A 21,382-nucleotide genomic window follows, 5' to 3' on the forward strand; every position below is an offset into this window, starting at 1 on the left:
TAAATAAAAGTCAAATATGACTTCCTCCGCAGTCAATTTTATTGAATTCCGAAAACAGAGTGTAAAGTGGGCCTCCAGAAATTAATGTGGGAAATAAAAGCAAAAGTCTAAGCACGGCACCATGCCCCTAGTCATCGCTTGCGGCCAAAGAAAACCCCTTCTAATTGAGTTGAGTTGAGTTGGTGAAACTAGTAACTCAGTACACAGACTCTCAGAACTCTCTATCTCCTCAGGTTTTTCTTGCCCTCAAAAAAATGAGAACGAAGTGTCCAGAAGCCTCTCTAGCCTTACATTGGCTCAACTAATTGACTAATTGATTAACTACACAAAACTTAAGTAGTTTCGTTTGCTTTTAGATTTTTAGTTAAAAAAATACAAAAATATATAATTAATTACATAAATTAATAAAATAAAATATTATATTCAAATTATAATCATTGCATTTTTTTTTCACAAAAATTAAAAAAGTCAAACCAAACGTAACTAAAAAAGTCAAGCTAAAAAAATTTCAATACAAAAAAGCTAGCTAAAAAAGCCAATGTCAAACGAAAACTTAAGTCTTGTTTGGAAACAAATTATTTTAGCCTATGTTTGGCAAGTGAGTTTGCAGGCTTTTTTGACTATTTTAGCCACAAAAAAAAAAAAGCTATTTTAGCCATAGCAAACAAAACATCACATCCAACCCATAATCATTACATTCTTTTCTCACAAAAAAACTCAAAAAAGTCAAAAAACTCTTCCCAAACCAAGCTTTAAGCCCAGGCTAAAATAGCCAAAAAAGCCAAAAAACCAACCCACTTCCCAAACGGAGGCGTAGTAACTTTATGACTTTTTACGAAAAGATATGTAGAAAAGTAAAGAAATTAATGTGACAACTCATAATGACTTTATGATTTTTTGGCTAAAATGTATAATTGACAAACAAGGTCTTTATTAAACTTAATCCAATTAATTTGCTCTAAATCAATTTTTAATTAAATTTTACAATAGATTCTAAAAATTATGCCTGATTACCATAAAACAATCAATTTCGATTTTTGTCGTCTTTACGGCTTTCAATTCCAGATTGTAGCAGTAATTGTAACAAATATTTCTATAAGCAACAGATGTGAAGCCAAAAATCACATAAAACTCATAATTGACATTCAAATTCACATTAAGCACATAATCATATGCCTACTTAAAGATCTAGAGTATAATGCGTGACAGGGTCACCATTATGAAATTTCACAAAAATTACATGTACCTAGGGTGGTTTCCGTGCTTCAAACTAATGACCTACAAATCACAATAAGATAATCTTACCGTCAAGCCATACCTGTATTGAATAGAAATGAGATTAGAAATACAAAATTGTTGAATCAAGCACTAGCCAATGTTAAAATGCGGAATTCTATTTTCCATATCCAAAAGATGGACTACATAGAAAAATGTAATCTATCCAATTTGAACATTACAATGGGCCATTAGCCACCACAATTGATATCATGTTTCACCCCAAGTTTTCTCACAATTTCATTATATGCCTCGTTTGCAGCTCTGTTTAGTGCAATTTCCTTCTTGGCAAGGCACTTACCTTTTCCCCTTACATGATTGTCGACAATGACTTCGTAAGCACCTTCTTTTGCCCATAGATCGATGAGTCGTATTTTCAAACCATTCTTCTGGCATGTCTCGTAAAGCTTCCTTACTGGATGTGTTTGAAGCATTTCTGGAGTGATTATGGGATGCAATAAACCTTTGGCTACCTACCCATAAAAATATAAACCATCATGTTGAGTTCAACAATACTATAAATCAATTCCTCAGTTGACCAAAAAGATTAACGTTTAGACAGCAAATATTTTGTCAACAAGAAGCACTTTAACATATTCAGAACATGCTGAAATTATGGCAAAAAATTAACTAAAAAAATAAATTGTAGTCAAAAGAAATGCAGAAAGTAGTGGGAGGGCGGGAAGATCTAGGGAACTAATGTGAAATTCCCCCGCCTCCCTCTCTCTCTCTCTCTCTATCTCTCTCACACACACGTTCTCTCTAATTTTTTCTTTCCTTTTTAAGTTTTTCTCCCCCTTTCTCTTTTGACGGCTGGGGATTTTCTCAATTCTCTTAACAAGAAACCCATTGTTTTAAGTAAAACAGCTAACCATCTGGGCTACCTCAATAGGCCACTAATGTACACTCCTAATTGGGAGATCAGGGAATCAATCTATGTCAAATGCAAGGCGTGATTATTTCTCTCCCCATTATGGACGCTCTTTTTTGTACTGAGTTGTTTATTTCTTGCCATTATAGTCTCTTTCTTACGTTGTGTTGTTGAACTATACTAGTCTAGTTTGATGTGATTCTCCTCATATTTGCAAATGATCCTCCTCATATTTGCAAATGATCACCCCCTCCCCCGCGCCGGGGGGGGGGGGGGGGGAGATTTATGGAGCCCTAGAAAGTGAGGCCCTCTTATATATATATTTTTTATAAAAAAAATTATGAATAAAATAATAAGTTATCAATAATTTTTTTTTATTATTTAGTAGCTACAAAAAGTTTCCTTACACATATAATCATTAAAATTTATTTTCATACATTAAAGATACGAAAAATCATTACAAGGACTCAAAAAATATAAAATAGGGTCTTGTTTTATAATTTAGCAATAATCAATGCAAACAACATAATTCGCTGATATTTGATAACAAAATGATTATATTATTGTAATACGATATCTGATAAAACAATCATAATTCACACAAATCATAATCCACACAAATCACAATCCATTAATTATTTGATAACAAAATACAAACTATTAGGAAAAAAAATTGAGAGAAAAAACTAAGGCAAAATTATTCAATTAAATTATGATAAAGAAAGAGGGCAAATAAATTAGGGCAAACAAAATTAAGGAAAATAAATTAGGGTAAAATTATTTAATTAAAATATGATAAAGAGAAAGGGTAAAAAAATTAAAATAAAATTATTTGTCTAACTCTATTTGAACTCATTATATCATATATATTTATTTGGACTAATTATATAAATTTTTAATTAGGCCTAACAATGATGATATATATATATATATATTTTTAATTTGGCCTAGCAGATTTTTTTGAAGGACCTTTTAGATTGGGCCTCGAACAATTAAAAAAAAAAATTAGGTTTTGAACTTTTAATATAATATAAAACTAATAAATTTGGGTGCCTTTCAAAAAAACAAAAAAGGTCCCCCCCCCCCCCCCCCCAAAAAAAAAAAAAAAAAAAAACAAAGCAAAGAAGTAAAAATGCCATAACATGTGAGGCACTTTCTATTTATAAAGTAGGCTAAAAACATAGGATAGCTGTTCATTAAGAAAATACAATCTTCCCTTTTTCCACTGAGAAATACAAATGAAAACTACAGCTATTACAACAATCATACCGTTAACTAGTGTGAATTACAAATTATAATAATCATCATATGTATCAATATTATAGTGAAGTGCGCATGATTGCCATCATAACGTGTGCTTCTATGTGCATGAGTGTGTCAGTCCAAGAACAATATCTTGGATAGAAGTATAGAATGCTAAAGGGACAAACCTTCCAGGTGGTGTCAATTGATGAATTGCTGTCGATGAATATGGCCCCAATTGTGGATTCAACAATATCAGCAAGGATCTTTGGAGCATCGATCAGTCCATTGGAATGCAATGGATACTGTGGAAGAACACTAATGAAGTCTCGAATCTGTACAATTGTAGTAAACTTAGGTTCTGTTTGACAACAAAATTAAGTGTTTAAAATTGAACAGATTCAGTAATTGATACTGAAGAGCACCAATGAATTCTCAAATCTGTACAAGAATGGTAAACTTAGTTTAGTTTGATAGCAAAATAAAATGTTTAACATGGAACAGATTCAATGATTGTGCAATTAACTGATTTTGATGATGCATAATCACCAAACACTTAAAATTTACTAAACATGGGCAATAATTTAAGTAGAGAAACTTGATTTATCACTTAATGCTAAATACACTTATTAGAAGGTAAATCTTCATTCTCAACTAACATATCTTAAATTTCTAAATTTAAAAATTCAGTATATAAAAATTTCAGCACTAGGCAAGAAGTACTAAAATATTTAGGAACTTACTTTTTAGTTTTAGCAAAGAACCCCCTTCGTAAAAGGATTCCATCAAGGACTAGAAATTTAGTTCTCTTGCAGTGCGTTGTACTTGCACTAGCATATCGAAACAAATTCAACTCATTTACAACTTAGAGACTGCAATTAGAAAGATGATAACCACATTAAGGCCTCGTTTGGGAATAAGCTATTTTAGTAATATTTTGACTTTTTACGAAAAGATGTGCAGAAAAATAGAGAGAGTAATGTGACAATTTATAGTGATTTTTGGCTTTTTGGCTAAAATGTATAGTTGACAACCGAGGCCTAAGTCATACTAGAAATTAGATGTCCTGACAGTTTCCTCATATATACCAAACAAAATTGAAGCTGAATTGCTTCAATCTACATGCACTCCTAGGAGTTAATCTCAAGTCAACTATACAAAAATTGTTCATAATCAACCTCAAGATATCATCATCTGTCCAATTCATCTACTGTCTCAGTGTAGATATTTGCATGAGCATTAGGTGCCTACCACAAAGGGGTAGACCAATATACAATTTCAACAATATTATATTAAATTGTTGCATACCCATGCCAACAACAAAATTTGAGACCAAACAAAGCTTTGCCACTTACTTGTTTACTAATCACAGGAAGTCTGTGCCGTAAATATTTATGGAACTTACGATTGACAGCGACACGTGCAAGCTTCTCTGTGTCCACATTGGCTGCGCGAAGAGGAGTCAGCAAACCCGGTGGAAGATTTGGATACAAGTTAAATTGCTCTTTTGTGATCAAAAGATTCAACACTGAGTCACCCACATACTCGAGTCGCTCGTAAGATAAGCACTTCTCGCCGTACGAAACATGTGTAAAGGCTTCCTCTAATAAGTCTTGGTTATTAAAATTATACCCTATGACCTCTTCCACTTCTTGAAGACTCGGCAATGACTCAATCCTCCAATTGTTTACATTTTCTAGTATATAAGTATCTTTCAATGAGCTATTCATTGCTTGTTCTTCTACTTCCTTGGCCTTTAGGAGACCACCCAAAGTCAAACCTGTAGAAAAGCATGGAAACTTTCTATATGAGTTACATAATCAGAGGAAGAGTGGATTTGTCAATATTTTCATACAATTTTAATTCACATATTGATGAGCTTTCCGTGGATTAAAATTTTAGAATTGCGTATGTATAGGGCCAATGTCAGAGAACACAGATTCAAGTACAAATATATCCTATTTATGCAATGAGGAGGGGCGGGGATAGCAGACAAAAGCATAAAACTTTTATAGTATTACATAATCAAAGGAAGAGTGGACTAGTAAATATTTTCTTACAATTTCAATACACAAAATTGATAAGCTCTCAGGACTAAAATTTTAGAACTGTGTATGTATATACTACACACACACACACATATACATATATAACTTTCAGTCACTCCTGGTTCATTTCTTTTGATCAAAAATTCAAGTCAGAATTACCTTCTTGGTTTCTAAGATGGTGGATAGGAATGGCAACGAGGCGGGGCGGGGCCGGGGATCCCACTCCCCGTCCCCGATCCCCGATTTGGAAAATCTCCCCGGCCCCGGCCCCGATCCCCGACGGGGAACCTACCACCATCCCCATCCCCGACCCTGAAGATTCCCCGCCCTCCATCTGTTTCAACAGCAACACAATCAACAATAACATCATTCATCATCATCCCCTATCAACAACATCCCAAGATTCATCAACAGATCATAAAAAAAAAAAATACAAACAGATCTGAGATCTGTGTCACAGAGAGAGAGAGAGAGAGAGTGGACTATCGGCGGAAATGGACAACGGAGGAGATGATGGTGGACGAAGGAGGACGGTCGGCGTCGCCGACAGTGGCGATGGACGACGGAGGACGATCGGAGATTCGCAGGCGATGGGTGGCTGTGAGTGCGACGACGGAGGAGGACGATCGAAAGAGGAGAACGAGGAGGAGGAGGCGACGGCGAAGGATCGGCTCTCTCTCCCTCCCTTGGGCGGCGGAGGACCCTCCCTCCCTCTCTCCATTTTTCTCACGCCAACAGCCTCCCTCCCTCTCTCTCAATTTTTCTGCCAACAGGAGCAAAGTGACTGTGTGAGCAACATAAAGACACGCATATTATATATATATATATATATATACAGGGGTAAAGTAGTAATTTTATTTCAGGGAGAATCGAGGCGGGGGGTCGGGGCGGGGATCGGGGCCGGGGACGGGCCTGGGAAACGTATCCCCGTCCCCGGCCCAAAAGTCATCGGGGATTCATTTTTAAATACCATCCCCGGCCCGTCGGGGGTATTTTTCGGGGAAAAACCACTCAAATCGGGGTCAGGGTCGAAGATCCCCGTTGGGTCGGTTTCAAATTGCCATCCCTAATGGTGGACTCATTATGGTGCCATTTCAGATATCCTCCCTGGTGATCTTATTGAACTAATTAATTATTTTGCTTCTGTTTACTCATTCACTGCTCATCAAAGAACATTTCCATTTTTGTTAATTTTTATATCCAAATATAAAATCCCCTGGATATTTAAATGGCATTATGGAATTGAAGACAATATAATCATCCGTCAACACTCAGTTAAATGGTGGGCTAAATTTAATTTGCCTCGCATAATTGAAATTGTTCAAGAAGAGTTCCCCATTGATTAATGTGCTCCTACCCCTTCAATTGCTAAAGCCCAACAGAATCCAACTTCTGCAATCAGCCAATGAAGTCAACCCAGTCTTCCTCCAATCAACCTTGGAAGCCCCTCATCTAGTGGTTCCAAGCCCAATTCATCCAAGTCCAAGATTCAGCCCACAACTGATAAATCAAAGTCCAAGGCTAAGTCCAAAGCTCCTGCAGTACCGGATCAGCCCAAGACTCAATCAAAGCCCAAATCAGAATTGGAATGCACTAATTAACCACAATCATTCTGCTTCCGCCCTTTTGGTATCAAAGCCATCGTGATGTTGAATCCTGATTCTAACTGCTTAGCTACTTCTGATCAATCAATTCTGTTGTTTATTTGATTAATCTAGTTTTCAGTCCATCTTAATCACCCAAGAGATCAGTCTGTGTTTATCCACCAGGTTTAAGTCACCCACTTTCGTTTCCTGTCCAGAGTAAGTCCTTAGAGTTAGGCAGTGTAGGACATAGGGGTCTCCCGAATAGGGTCTGTACTCAAACCATTTTGGTATGTGATAACATGACTAGAATAGGGTATGTATTAAGATATCTGTAAAACTGATTAATTAAACAAAACAATGCATCGATTATTTAGAAGTAACTCATCAATCAGTTCTAGGTCAACAACAACTTTGTCCTCAATACCTAATCAAGGGTTAGTAATAAATGAAGAAGATGTTGAAATACAAAATGATAAAATTGATGCAGGATGGAATATACCTAGACTACCAATTAAAGAAATTTATAAAACTACTTTTATACAGAATGTTTTTAAAGTCGCTCTGTATGTTAAAACCATTGAACAAGTTTATGCTTTAGAAAAACCTAGAGAAACCTGCCGATTATTTGATGCTAAATTAATCAAAAGACATTTAAATAATGGTTACAATTTTATGCATATTGGTTTAATTCAAGTTGGTGTTAATCCATAAACTATGATAGGAAAAAATACCTCTGTTTTATTATGTTTAAGAGATGCTCGCTTTCTTAATTACAATGATAGTTTAATGGGAATGATGGAAACTGGTCTTCATAAAGGTCCAGTACATTTTAATTGTTTTCCTGATTTTACACTTAGTTTACGTGATCCACATATTTTAGATGCTTTAACATTAAACATTCAATTACATGGTTCATTTACTAACATGAAAGAAAAAGTTCATAATATTGTTTTAATATATCGCGTTCATTATAAATGCATGCAAACTAATTTAAATGTTCATGCTTTACACAAGAGTCCTAAAGATCAAACTCTATTAATTCAAAGCAGTAGTAATCATGAATCCAATATTAATGTTTCTCAAATGATTGAATGAAAAAATATCGACTTACTTGATCAATGGATTACTGTTAATGAAAATTACAAACATAATCAACAACAATCTTCAATTCAAGATATTCAACAATACAATGATGGTTCTGTCCGGATTAAATTTAATCGTAGTCAATCCTCTCGACATAGTACATCTAGTGTTCCGACTGAAATTGAAACTGAAGATGAAATATTTAATACTCCATTATTTCAAAAAAATAGTCAAATCCATCTTGGTCAAACTTCCACTAGTAAGTTAAAAGGCATTGATAATACTACCTCCTCTCAAATTAGTAAACCTGTTTATTCTACACACACATTTACCTGAAGAAGAAATTGCTTCTAATAATTCTCCAACTCAAACTGATTTTGATGAATTTGTACCTCCAGTCAATCCCCAATTAATGACAATCAAAAAAGATTTTAAACCTGATCTAGATAAATTACTTATTAATTTCAAATCTAAGGAAAATAGAACGCAAAGACATGCTTATTATGCTAAATATAATTCTGCTCAAATGTCCAACATTACTAAACAATGGTATGATTTTATGATTGAATATGGTTTTGAATTACCTCTATTAGAATATGTCGACAAATATTACAAAAAGATTAATACAATCACAAAACATAAATGGAAAACATCTCCGACTACATCAGTTAGTTCTAATCATCCTCCATTAGAAAACATAATTATTGAACATCAAGTGCTGAAGTTCCAACTTTCCCTTTTAAATTACCTAGCACCGACCCTAACATTAAAAAAGTTATTGAACAAAATAATTATACTAATCAATGTCTAAAAACAATTGGTAAACAACTAGATAAGATTGAAACCAATTTAGATGAACATTCGAATAAATCTAATAAATCCCTAGATCAACCTTTACTTAATCTTCCTAGTCATCGTTCCAAACGAACCAGCTTAGTTACTAATGATCAATCCACTGTCAAAGCTATTGAACAATTATTTACTAAACTATCTACTTCTGATAATGCTTCACCCTCTAAAGACAAAGGTCTTACTGTTTTAAATCAACAACCTAATACTGAAATTGTTTCTACCCAATCTAAAACTGAATCCACTGATAATGAACTAAATCAATTAGCTCAACAATTCTAATCTGCTAATCTTAATAAAATTAATTATCCCAAAGTTAATCCTTAAACTACAAAAAATTGGTATTCTAAGCCTACACCACCTGATCTCCAATATGAAGAAAATAATATTAGTAACCAATTTTCTGTCTCCGCTAAACGATTATACGAATGGAATATTGATGGCCTTAGTGAAGATCAAATTTTCCAAAAATTAAATCATTTATCTATGGTTTCTAATAGTTATCTCTCTAATTATCCCCAATATTCTCAACCTGAAATTGTTTCCTTAATTACCTCTGGTTTTACTGGTATGCTCCAATCTTAGTGGGAAAAATATCTTACTAATGATGAAAGGGAATCCATAATTCATGCTAATCAAACTGATGAAAATGGTCTACCTATCTTTGATGAAAATATTGGTTGTCGCCACCCTGATGGTATTAATATATTAATTTATACTATTATTAGACATTTTATTGGTACTCCTACTAATATCTATTCTCGTATACATGATCAACTTAGTAATCTTACATGTCCAACCTTGAGTGATTTTAGATGATACAAAGATGTATTTACCTCTAGAGTTATGTTAAGAGAAAACTATGCTAAATCATTTTAGAAAGAAAAAATTATTAATGGATTACCTAGCCTGTTTGCTGACAAAATTAGAGATGTTCTTAGTCAACCTACTGGTGTTATTGAATATGATAATTTAACCTATGGCGATATAATTAGCACTATTCAAAAAGAAGGATTAAAATGTGTATTGATCTTAAACTTAATCAAAAAGCCACTAAAGATAAACATAAAGCTAAATATGAATTAGGAAATTTTTGTGAACAATATGGTTTACCTCCTGTAGCACCCTCTCGTAGGAAATTACATAAATATTCTACACATAAATATAAATCCAAATATTCTAATAAATACAAAAAGAATTATTCACCTTCCAAATTCAATGATAAATTTTATACTAAACCCAAAAAGAAATATTACAAAAAATCACATCCAAAATCTAAATCTACTAAAGATATTACTTGTTATAACTGTGGTCAAAAAGGTCATTACTCCAATAAATGTAAAGAAAAACAAAAATTAAAAGATAAGGTTAATCAATTACAAATAAATGATGAATCTAAGATTCAAATATTTGAAATCTTTCAATTAAATCAATCTATTAGTAATTCCTTTTCTGATAATCCAGAAACTTCCTCTGATGATAATTCATCCAGTACTGATTCTGATAATAATAATATAACATTAGGATGTAATGACGTCTGTTATAAACCCGTTAAGTAAATTACTGTTCTTACAAAACAAAATCAAGAAGAATCTGCTCTAATTGAATTAATTAGCAAGTTAGATGATTCCAATTTAAAACAAAAATACATTGATAAATTAAAATCTTTATTACTTCATTCACATAAAAAACCTAAGTTTGATAAACCTATTATTAGTTTATCTAAGACTTTAGAAAAATTTAAAAATAAAAGTAAAGACATTACACTTCAAGATTTACAATCTGAAATCAACCAAATTAAACAAACTATCAGAAACTTACAGCAAAAAGATAAAAATTTAGAAGATGAAATCATTAGTCTAAAACTTAATCAACGTTTAGACAATTTCCAACCTAATCCAAATACATCACCTCATGAATCTGACAATAATTCTGAACATGATTCTGATCATACTAATCCAGATAAACTCTTATTTGATAATCGATCTCATCAATCTAATAATCTTGAAGACAAACGATTAAATCTAATCAATAAGATTTATATTCAAAAATGGTATTCAAAAATTAAAATCGTTGTTTAAGATTTTGAATTAGAATTAATTGCATTAATCGATACTGGTGCTGATTTAAATTGCATACAAGAAGGATTACTTCCTACTAAATATTATGAGAAATGTCATGAGAAATTAACCTCTGCTAATGGTAGTCAAACGTATATTAAATATAAATTACCTAAAGTTCATGTTTGTCAAGATAATGTATGTTTTAAAATTTCATTTGTTTTGGTTAAAAATATGACTGATAAAATTATTTTAGGTACACCATTTATCTATTTACTATATCTATATACTACATCTAGTGAAGGAATAACTACTCATGTTTTAGACCACCCTGTTACATTTAAATTCTTATCTCCACCTGAAATGCTAGAATTAAATCAATTAAAAGATTGTTCTATTTCTCATACTATTAACAGATTAACTCGACATTTAAAATTTCTTAAAGAATAAATTAATTACAAACGTATTGACCAACAATTAACTGATCTAGTTCTTATTTCTCAAATTAATGATTTTAAATTAAAATTAGAATCCACTGCTTGTTCCACTTTACCCACTGCATTTTGGCATAGAAAAAAGCATATAGTTACTTTACCATATATTAAGAATTTTAGTGAACGACAAATACCTACTAAATCTAGACCTATTCAAATGAATCATGATTTACTTGAAATGTGTAAAAAAGAAATTAATGAATTATTAAAAAATCGGATAATTAGTCCTAGTAAATCTCCATGGTCTTGTCCTGCTTTTTATGTTAATAAAAATGCTGAATTAGAACGAGGTGTCCCTCGCTTAGTCATTAATTACAAACCATTAAATGGTGTTTTAGAATGGATTCGATATCCTATTCCTAATAAAAAAAAATATGATTAAAAGACTTAGTCAAGCTGTTATTTTTAGTAAATTTGATTTAAAAAGTGATTTTTGGCAAATTCAAATTCATCCTAAAGATAGATATAAAACTGCTTTTAATACTCTTTTTGGCCAACATGAATGGAATGTCATGCCCTTTGGATTAAAGAATGCTCCTAGTGAATTTCAAAATATCATGAATGACATATTTAACCCATTTAGTCATTTTTTTATTGTTTACATTGATGACATCCTAATTTTTTCAAAATCAATTCATGATCATTGGAAACATTAAACTGCTTTCTTTTATACTATTAAAAGTCATGGTTTAGTCATATCTGCTCTCAAAATTAAATTGTTTCAAACTAAAGTTAGATTTTTAGGTTATGATATTCACCACAACACTATTCTCCCAATTAGTCGATCTTGAATTTACATCCAAGTTTCCTGATGAAATTCTTGATAAAACTCAATTACAAATGTTTTTAGGATCACTCACAAAGACCTTAGGAAGACATGTCAACCACTATTTGATAGGTTGAAAGACAATCCTCCTCCTTGATCGTCTGTTCATACATCTATTGTTCAACAAGTCAAACAATATGTTAAATCTCTTCCTTGTCTTGGTATTCCTACTGAAAATTCTTTCAAAATTATTCAAACTGATGCTTCTGATATTGGTTATGGTGGCATTCTTCTTCAGAAAGTCACTCCTCAATCCTCTGAACAAATTGTTCGTTATCATTCTGGTGTCTGGAATAAAGAACAATTAAATTATAGTACCATTAAAAAAGAAATATTGTGTACTGTCTTATGTATTCAAAAATTTCAAGATGATATTTTAAATCAAAATTTTTTACTTCGTATTGATTGCAAATCTGCTAAATTTGTTTTAGAAAAAGATGTTCAAAATCTTGCTAGTAAACAAATTTTTGCCCGTTGGCAATCTATTTTAAGTATTTTTTATTTTGATATTACCAATATACCTGGTTGTCAAAATTCCTTTCCTGATTTTCTTACCTGGGAATTTTTACAGGGGGTGAGAGATGACTGCTCCTGTTACACCATTTATTTCTTATCATAAATCCCGAATTACCCATTTCAGAACCCAAATCAAACAACTTACCCATCATATTCACCGCCTCAAATTAGCCAGACCAACTACCAAAAGAGCCCAATACATCAATTACCATCAGATCCAAGCTCGTCGCAATTTACTTGCTCACAATTACAACTGTTTGAATCATCATCAAAATTATTTAGATCTCCTTTCTGATGATGATTCAAACAGTTGTAATTGTGAACAAGTAAATTGCGACGAGCTTGGATCTGATGGTAATTGATGTATTGGGCTCTTTTTGGTAGTTGTTCTGGCTAATTTGAGGCGGGGATAGCAAAGGTAGCCAATTTATGCAAGTGGAAGGGGCAGGGGATAGCAAACTACTTGAGTTTTGTTTCTCAATGACATCCGTATTGTCTTGAGATCAAAATGATCAGACGATGAGTTCTTCTGCCTTCGTGAAATCACACTAAAACCCTAGGAAGATAATTAAGCCCATCTTGATCATGATGAATACAGAAAAATGGTGAAATAGATAATCTCACAACCTGCCCTTGCATCGAGGATTCATCAGCAATTTTCATGAACTAGATAACATGAAATACTTGGATTAAATAAGAAAGTGAATGAATTATGACAATCTTGAAGCGTATTGTTGAGACTACAACTCTTGGAAACAACCCTGAATTCTACAAGATATTATTATTCTCAGTGATTGGGTGATACATTTTCATAATTATGTTCAAGTAAACACATTTGCCAAGTGAATCAGTGTGTTTCTAATCAGAACTAAAGCAAAATTAAAAACAGATCTACACATTACACATAAATTAGAACAAACAGTGCAGTGCGTGTGAGTGTGAGTGTATTTGGGGGGGAGAGAGAGAGAGAGAGAGAGAGAGAGAATGCGAAACCCTAACCGTAATCGCGGAGGCGTCTGGAGAGGGCCTTAATGGGTTGAGCGCCAAACCAACCCTTCGCCGGAGACAAGAGTGACCGCATCCATGACGTCGACGGTGGCATTTAACCGGAGTCTCTCTCTCTCTCCTCTTTGTGAAGCAGTGGCTGTTACGGAGTACCATTTCTCTGTTGCCAATACAGGGAAAGAGGGAGGCTGGTCTTTCCATTTTCTTTTTCTTCATTTTTTACATAAATTTTTTTGTTCACAATAATATATCTATTTTTATTTTTTCTTTCGTTTTTAATTATTTCTGATTTTTTTTCCCCCAAAAAGTAAAATGATTTTCTTTTGGTGTTTTTTTCTTTAAACTTTTTAAATTTGATTAATTTTTATTTTTGTTTTAGACAATTTCATATAATATCGCAGAACCTTATAAAAAAAAAAAATTCTTTTTCAAATTATGATCTTTGTTCTAGACGACAAATTTGATTGTCATACGTAAAAATGTTAGAATGTCAGAGACCTCTAAAAATATCCATTTTTTTTTTCCTTCCCCTACAGAATACCTATATAAATATTGTGTAAAATTTTTAATAATTTTTTTTAAACCCCTAACATTGCTCTAGTTTATTGTCTATAAGAAGGAAGATCCTGACCCTCGTTTAAGAAGAGTGCTTGTAAATTGAGAGTTTAAGCGTGAGAAGAGAATAAGATCCTTTTCCTCAAAAAAAAAAAAAAAGAAAAAGAAAAAAACAGGAGAGAATAAGATCTGAATAAATTCAAACCCTTCAATTTATTTTTTAGTAAGAATTTTGCTATCCTCTCATATTATCATCTTCTGCATTAGTCTCCCTCAAGAAAAATGCTGCAAACTAATTTGTATGCAGACCTTTCTAGTGCCACAACCCTAAATCAACTTCAATAGTTTCATGGGAGACGCCCTTCTTTTTGCGCCAAAAAAAGTTTCATTTTGCTTCTCTTAAACATGTTTATGCATTTCTTACGAAGAACGGAGAATATGCATAAAAATGCTAGGTTGCTCTGTTCAACTACCCCAAATTCTGTGTTTCAATTTTTATTTTGGTTATTGCAAATTGTTTGTTTACTCCAAATAGAAAACATGAAAGACACGGTAATGATCTGTTCAGATTTGCAATTCTTCCATAGCTAAAATGACAAATCAAGGTTCACTCTCTTTTTTCCTTGAATGTACTCTCATGAAACAATGAATATATACACATAAAAAATCAACACATTTACATATGATATGTGTATCTCTGAAATCTTCAACAGCTTCATTTAGGTGTTATTCACATTCACAACCTCACGAGACATAAGGGTCCAATATATGTCATGCCCTTTCTCAGCACCACTACCTCCCAGACATGAGATTGACTAGAGCTTGGTTTTCATAGAACGAGCCAACATCCCAATCTTCTGTTGTTGATGAAAGAGTCATCAGTGCCACCACAATCGATCTCATGCTAGGCCGTAGTTGAGGATTCTCTTGCGTGCAAGCTTTAGCAAGCTGAGCCATCTGCAAACAAATTGGCAATCACTACAACAAGAACTTGGTATGGTTTTTCCAGAGGGGAAAGAAAAAAGAAAAGAAAATTACCTTGTGAACTGAATCAAGGGGGTAGCTATCTCCAAGCCTAGGGTCAACCAGCTTGCGAAGGTCTTCTTTTGGATCAGGCTGACTAAGAACTTCGTCAAACTATAAAGCATCAGAAGCACAATGACAATTAGCTTATGAGTATATATATTGGAGCCTATTACAAGTGGTATCAAATGGTCAGATGTCTGATATGTCATCATCCCTTTTAAAGAATTGGAAAAACAGAAGCAAGCAAGGAAATTTACCAAAGCAACAAGGCCCTTTGACTCAGCCAAAGAAGCACTTGCTTTGACTATGGCTTCCTTGGCCGAAATAAGTTCATAGAGGACAACCCCAAAAGCATAGACGTCGACTTTGGGAGAAACATCACCATATTGAGCATATCTGCAAACAAGCATGGTAGAAAGTTGATACATGTTCTTTAGAATTCATATATAGAACGGTGAAAAGGAAACTCGGGTTAGGGAAAAGGCATCTTTTGGGATTCTTGTGCTTTGGTGGCTCAAGTCTTCTTTTCTTCAAGGCCGAGATAGGTCAGTTCCTAATTTTATTCTAGCAAATTATTTTTCACTCTGACGAACACTTTCCTGATTTGTGGACTTGCTGTGATTCACATAGGTCAGTCTTTCCTACTCCACACCTACACTCATTCGAAAGCCATAACTAACCTATATTTGGTACAACAGTACAACAGAGGCCCTTTGTCTATCTCAACCATAATTTCCAGCCAAAATATTCTAAACTACACATTCATGATTCATGAGAGCATTCTCAATGCTAACATTCTGAGTATCTTATGGTTTCTTTGTTATGTTTGAGTAGGAGGTTCAGACAATCATTTCCAGATATGCCGTTAAGGTTTTGACATTACTGTTTACTATCCAACGACACAAAAAAAAAAAAAAAATTATCCAGGCTCTCTTAAGGAAAGGTTGACCATAAATTTATCTATAGGGTAGAGTGGGGGAAAAAATCACATTGGTTCATTGTCAAAATTTACTTGGTGTTTTAGCAGTGCACATCCCACAAAACATCCCCAATCCCATGATTAATTGTTGATATTGATTTTCCTTTATACTCGAGGAAACCTAAAAGTTAATCTTACTCAGGTGGCATGTATCCAAATGTACCCACTAGACGAGTGGGCAGTGACGTACTCCCAACCTCAGTCAGCTTTGTTAAACCAAAATCTGCAACCTGCAAAAGAAATATTTATTAGAATAAAGATGGACCTAACTTTCACATTGTCCATGATGACAATACAACTGCAAAGATATGAGCATCAACCCAACCTTCCCACGAAAGTTTTTGTCTATCAGTATGTTTGCTGATTTGATATCACGATGGATGTAGACAGGAACAGTATGCTCATGTATATATTCAAGTCCTCTCGCTGAATCAAGTGCAATTTGCACCCTGGCAGGCCACAGCAGGGGGTCCCTCGCTGGAAACAAATAAGCATAACCATTAGTACTGTTTTAGAGCACTACCACTATAAAAAGTCTTGACATGCACATGTTATCTCACCTGTTCCACGTAAATGTTCACTTATATTGCCATTCTCAATATATTCATAAACTAGGAAAAGAGAACCCTCAACACAATACCCTATCAAGCGCACCTGCATTAATGAGGGTGTTAGCTTCAGTGTAACAACAACACTTCAAAAGGAAAGTTTGAATTTCATGAAATGACAATGCATGACTTTGTTAAAACAATAAGACAACAAGCCAGATAAAATTCTTCTAATACATGCCTACATAGAGAAAAGATAACACCACTTACACAGACACACATGTTCAATGGGAAAGTTAGAATATTACCAAGTTTAGGTGATGAACATGTGTTAAAACCTTCAATTCAGCAAGGAATTCTCTTGAAGCTTGCATATCCATCTTCTTGATTGCAGCTTTCTGCACAAGAGTTAAGAAAGAGAATCCAGATATTAGGCATCAAAAATCAACACAATTGTTGAAGAGCGCTATATAAAACTTGCATTAGCAAAAACTAGACCCAAAGCCAGACTTGTGATGAGATTAACAGCTACAAACCTCGCCTCGCAGCTCAGCATAGTAAACAGACCCAAAGCCACCTTGGCCAATCTTATTAGCAATACTGAAGTCATTAGTTGCCTTTGCAAGCTCTTCATAAGAGAACTCTACAGATTTGTCCACAGTTATGCCAGTAAGGCCTGAAGAAGCACTACCAGGAATGCCAGTGGAGTCTGTAGCTTTCTCCAAAGTACTTCCAGCAGCTAAACTCACAAGGGGAAAAAATATCAGAGTCAGATGAAGAAAATATAAAAAAATCATGAGGAATGTGCTTCAAACATGTAAGAATGTAAGAAAATTTAATGTAGGAAATAACAGTGGAACTGTTTTATTGATTAAAATACTTCTGTGACCCCTAATAATGTCTAAGACTCTAGAGTAACAAGTTAAATAGGTAAACCAAGAAAAAATTGGTACAGTATATCAGAGAAAATAACAGCATCAAACAGAAGTATTGACTGCCAAATTGTTTAATAATTTGAGGAATCTGCTTAAAAATCATGGTAACCATATTCCGCCTAATCAAATATCATCACGATTCTTATTATTATTTTTTTAAATGAAAGGAACCTCTATTGTGTTAAAAGAAAGCTAAATAAGTAACCATAGGATGTTTAGCATTGTAACAACCATGTGCATATGGTTTCCCAGTTTGTCAAAATTGGATTTCATTCTTCAACCAAGAGGTAAAATGAGTTAAAATGGGAATTTGTAGAGCAGAATATCCATGAAGAACCCTTTCAAACATAGATGTTAAAGAAATAGACAAAAAAGGGAAAAAGAAAGGAAACAGCGAGAAGTACTACCCCTTGCAGCTTGAATTGATTGATCTTCAGATCTTGCAAAAAGCAATATTTTGTCCTGCACTTTCTTCCTCTTGTAAACTCCAACATATATGCAAACTGCCAATAACAGCACCCCTGCAACTCCTGCTATGGATATCCCGGCTATGACCCCACTTGATAATCCTGCTTATATAAATAGCAAAACATTTTTAAATATCAGTAAAGACCCATATTTATCATCTCACATTTTCATCTGAGCCAGGAAATTAAAAGTCAACTTTGAACCAATAGCAAAGAAAGCCAGACACCTGTGCTGCAAAGGGAAAAATAATAAATTGGTATTAGATGTTAAAAATTTATAAAAGGTGGCAAAAATGGCAAGAAGTAACATGAATCTAGTATATCTAAACATCAAAGTTACAAAAGTTACCTGGAGTTCAGGGACGGATATTTTCCATTTTTATCTGCAAAGAATTGGGACATCTATGGTAAGATAACTAGAATCTTGCAGCTTTATAAATAAATAAATAATGATACATTTGTTCTTGACATCTTGTGGTGTATTTGAACAAAACAAGAAATTGAATAATTCAATGTTCTCCATAACATCGGACTCAAGTTTGTCATGCTGAAATGAGTGACAACTAAAATCACAAAAAATATTATTAGAGAATAAAACAATAATATTTATAAGCTAATGTTAACAACACTTATGTGGCAGTGTTTTTTTTTTTTTTTTGATCGGCAAATGTTAGTTGATTATTGTTATATTTACTTATCACTTATGTAGCAGTGTTAATATCTTGGAATCCTATAATGACCTTGTTTTTGTATTCCTTCTGAGGGAAAACATGATATATAGAAATACTTTAGGGAAAATAAAATGGAGATGCTTGTAATGCTATGCATTTTTTTTTTTAAAAAAAAAGGTAGAATGAGTTCATGGCATACGCTATATTCTTAATATGCAATGCAACCCAACTGCCAGAGGCCTATCCTTCCATTCTTCAGTTTCATGACCAAACTAGTTCATGCCAAGTGGCTTAGACAATAACAACAATGTTGCTAATAAATTTAGGTTTTAGATGCATTATTACCTGAAATTACTAAATAGAGGGATAGACATTGAATTATAATCTTGGGGGAAAATGTATATGCAACAAAAAATTTTGTACATTAAGCCTACAAAACCACTTTATTTAAAAGAAAAATAAAAATAAAAATAAAAATAGGGTATTAAAATTTCCAAAAAAAAAATCTGAGGAGATGAACGTAAATAATTTGAAAATATTGTTAGCTGATACTTTGGGGGCAGTCACCCCAACCACCACCTAGCCTAGGTTCATCATTGACTAAATGGGACGATCAACTACGCATCCAATGGATAAAATTGCTTATATTAGTTACATTTATGCTAAATTCTTAGAGGCTAACATTACAATTCTCGATCCACCATTTTTCCTCAATATACATAAATAATCAACCAAAATGTTCCCACCCAAATTCTTCAATCCACACATAACTGCACTCTAATCAAATAAAAAACTCACCTTTCCCCGGAATGTACACCAGACCACTCCCCGAGCTGAAATTCGCATTCGGATTGTAACTCCTTATTAGATCTGCAGTCAAATTCGTCTCCGTCGCAATCGACTGCAAACTCTGTCCCAGCCGAAGCGGGTACGTGATGAACAACCCATAAGCCTTCGACACCGAACTATTCCCACACGAACAATTCACTGTTACATTGAGCTGCGCAGTGTCCGGAATTCGACTCGGATCATAAACATTGAATTTCTGCAACCACGTCTCCGTAGTCAAGTTCGCGTAGTACGTATTCGCCACTTTCTGGTACGTATCGCCGGAGATAACCGAGTACTGAAACACATGACCCAAGAACTCACCATTGATGCACTCGCAGCTAAAGGGAACGTTGATTCTCGTACCCGATAGAACACTATCTGCGTTGGCGATTTGATTGTAGCTCATAATATCGTTGATCGAACCGTTCGTCACGTTGGCGATGAACGTGAGGTTCGATCCGTTCCAGACGTAGTACGAACCTAAAGCTAGGTCACAGCCTTTGGAACACTTCGATTCGACTGTAAGACAGAACGATAAGCAAAATGAAATCACCAAAAACCCTAAACCCAATTCGGATCGAAACATGTTAACGAAAAATCCTAGAAATCAATCATCTGAATTGGGGTTTTGGTGTTGGGAAGTGGACATAAACGATTGAAGAGATTGTTTTCAGTTTGGTATCTTTGACTGAGTAAGATTATTAAAAAAATAAATAGTGTTTGGTTGATGAGAAAATGATTGAAAAGTTGGTTTAGTTTGTGATTATAAAATTTTCTATTTTAAACATTGTCTGATTGTCGTTGCCGCCACAGCCGTTTCGAAGTTGGTCAAATTAGTTATTCGCATTTTGACTGGTTCAACTTTAGAGGTCCACGGTTCAACCGTTGGACCGGTTGTTTTTTTTGTTTATGAATGTGTTGGTGAAGAATAATCAACGTGGCCGAATCTCATCTAATGATCCAGCCCATTTGGACAGGCCCATTTAATATAAATGAAAAAGGGGAACTTATTCGTAAGTCCCATGTACTAAGTTCAAAACTCAGTTAATTTTAAAACAAAATATTTGTACCAATTAGTTTAATACATTTTTAATTTTTTTTTAAAAAAAATTTTTTTTTTAATTTACAGACACTGTTCACATCTTACTATCGTCGGACTTCCGTCAAACGGTTGCCGGAGACTCGTCGGAATGTTTAACATCGCCGGAGACTCGTCGGAATGTTTAAAATATGTTATGAAACTGTAAAATTTTACAGTTCTAAAAAATGTTATAAAACCGCAAAATTTTACAGTTTTAAACTATGATTCATTCCAGCACCAAAAAAAAATTTGAAACTGCAAAATTTTATAGTTTTCACCGCCTGTAACTAAAACTCGAAAATTATTTGTTCAGAATTCAAAAATTTTCTCATTACAAATCTGTGTGATATCTGTACAAATTTGAGTCATTACAGATCTGTTTCAATGATATTATAGATTTATTTCATCATCAACAACAACAACCATAGATCAAC

At 33.7% G+C, this 21,382-nt stretch overlaps 2 protein-coding genes across 5 annotated transcripts; both read right to left on the reverse strand.

Annotated features, from left to right (window-relative positions):
• Window positions 1–1,301: 1,301 nt before the first annotated feature.
• LOC114320610 (ribonuclease 3-like protein 3) lies at window positions 1,302–14,582 on the reverse strand. 4 transcript variants are annotated; one of them, XM_082883939.1, is made up of 5 exons: window positions 13,850–14,074; window positions 6,794–6,972; window positions 4,744–5,168; window positions 3,577–3,723; window positions 1,302–1,748 (listed from the first exon to the last, which is right to left on the reverse strand). In XM_082883939.1, exons 3-5 carry the CDS (start codon window positions 5,116–5,118, stop codon window positions 1,467–1,469), a joined length of 804 nt encoding a protein of 267 aa, XP_082740065.1. In that variant the 5' UTR covers window positions 5,119–5,168; window positions 6,794–6,972; window positions 13,850–14,074; the 3' UTR covers window positions 1,302–1,466. The 4 variants fall into 4 exon arrangements, with proteins under 4 accessions (XP_082740065.1, XP_028123487.1, XP_082740064.1 ...); XM_028267686.2 differs by lacking the exon at window positions 6,794–6,972 and having other exon boundaries at window positions 13,850–14,582; XM_082883938.1 differs by lacking the exons at window positions 6,794–6,972; window positions 13,850–14,074 and adding an exon at window positions 5,596–5,907 and having other exon boundaries at window positions 1,302–1,744.
• Window positions 14,583–14,966: 384 nt separating this feature from the next.
• LOC114320591 (lysM domain receptor-like kinase 3) lies at window positions 14,967–20,702 on the reverse strand. The gene is made up of 12 exons (XM_028267671.2): window positions 19,835–20,702; window positions 18,715–18,748; window positions 18,593–18,597; window positions 18,306–18,470; window positions 17,500–17,702; window positions 17,272–17,361; window positions 16,976–17,069; window positions 16,741–16,892; window positions 16,554–16,645; window positions 15,694–15,832; window positions 15,449–15,547; window positions 14,967–15,367 (listed from the first exon to the last, which is right to left on the reverse strand). The coding sequence occupies exons 1-12, from the start codon at window positions 20,451–20,453 to the stop codon at window positions 15,203–15,205; spliced, it is 1,857 nt and encodes a 618-aa protein (XP_028123472.2). The 5' UTR covers window positions 20,454–20,702; the 3' UTR covers window positions 14,967–15,202.
• Between the last annotated feature and the right edge of the window lie 680 nt (window positions 20,703–21,382).

Source organism: Camellia sinensis, chromosome 8 (assembly GCF_055761805.1).
Source record: "Camellia sinensis isolate YWXY chromosome 8, ASM5576180v1, whole genome shotgun sequence".
Lineage (NCBI taxonomy): Eukaryota > Viridiplantae > Streptophyta > Magnoliopsida > Ericales > Theaceae > Camellia > Camellia sinensis.

Excerpts from the sequence above, each read along its gene's own strand:
- LOC114320591 (XM_028267671.2), bottom strand. The coding sequence starts at position 20,453 with ATGTTTCGATCCGAATTGGGTTTAGGGTTTTTGGTGATTTCATTTTGC. Across the intron at positions 18,749-19,834 it reads GGTGTACATTCCGGGGAAAG|ATAAAAATGGAAAATATCCG; the intron begins GTGAGTTTTTTA and ends AATTCTTTGCAG. Across the intron at positions 16,646-16,740 it reads ACAAAAACTTTCGTGGGAAG|GTTGCAGATTTTGGTTTAAC; the intron begins GTTGGGTTGATG and ends TTTCTTTTGCAG.
- LOC114320610 (XM_028267684.2), bottom strand. The coding sequence starts at position 5,770 with ATGGAGGGCGGGGAATCTTCAGGGTCGGGGATGGGGATGGTGGTAGGT. Across the intron at positions 3,724-4,743 it reads TTCCTGTGATTAGTAAACAA|ATTCGAGACTTCATTAGTGT; the intron begins GTAAGTGGCAAA and ends ACAATTGTACAG. Across the intron at positions 1,749-3,576 it reads CAATTGACACCACCTGGAAG|GTAGCCAAAGGTTTATTGCA; the intron begins GTTTGTCCCTTT and ends TTTTATGGGTAG.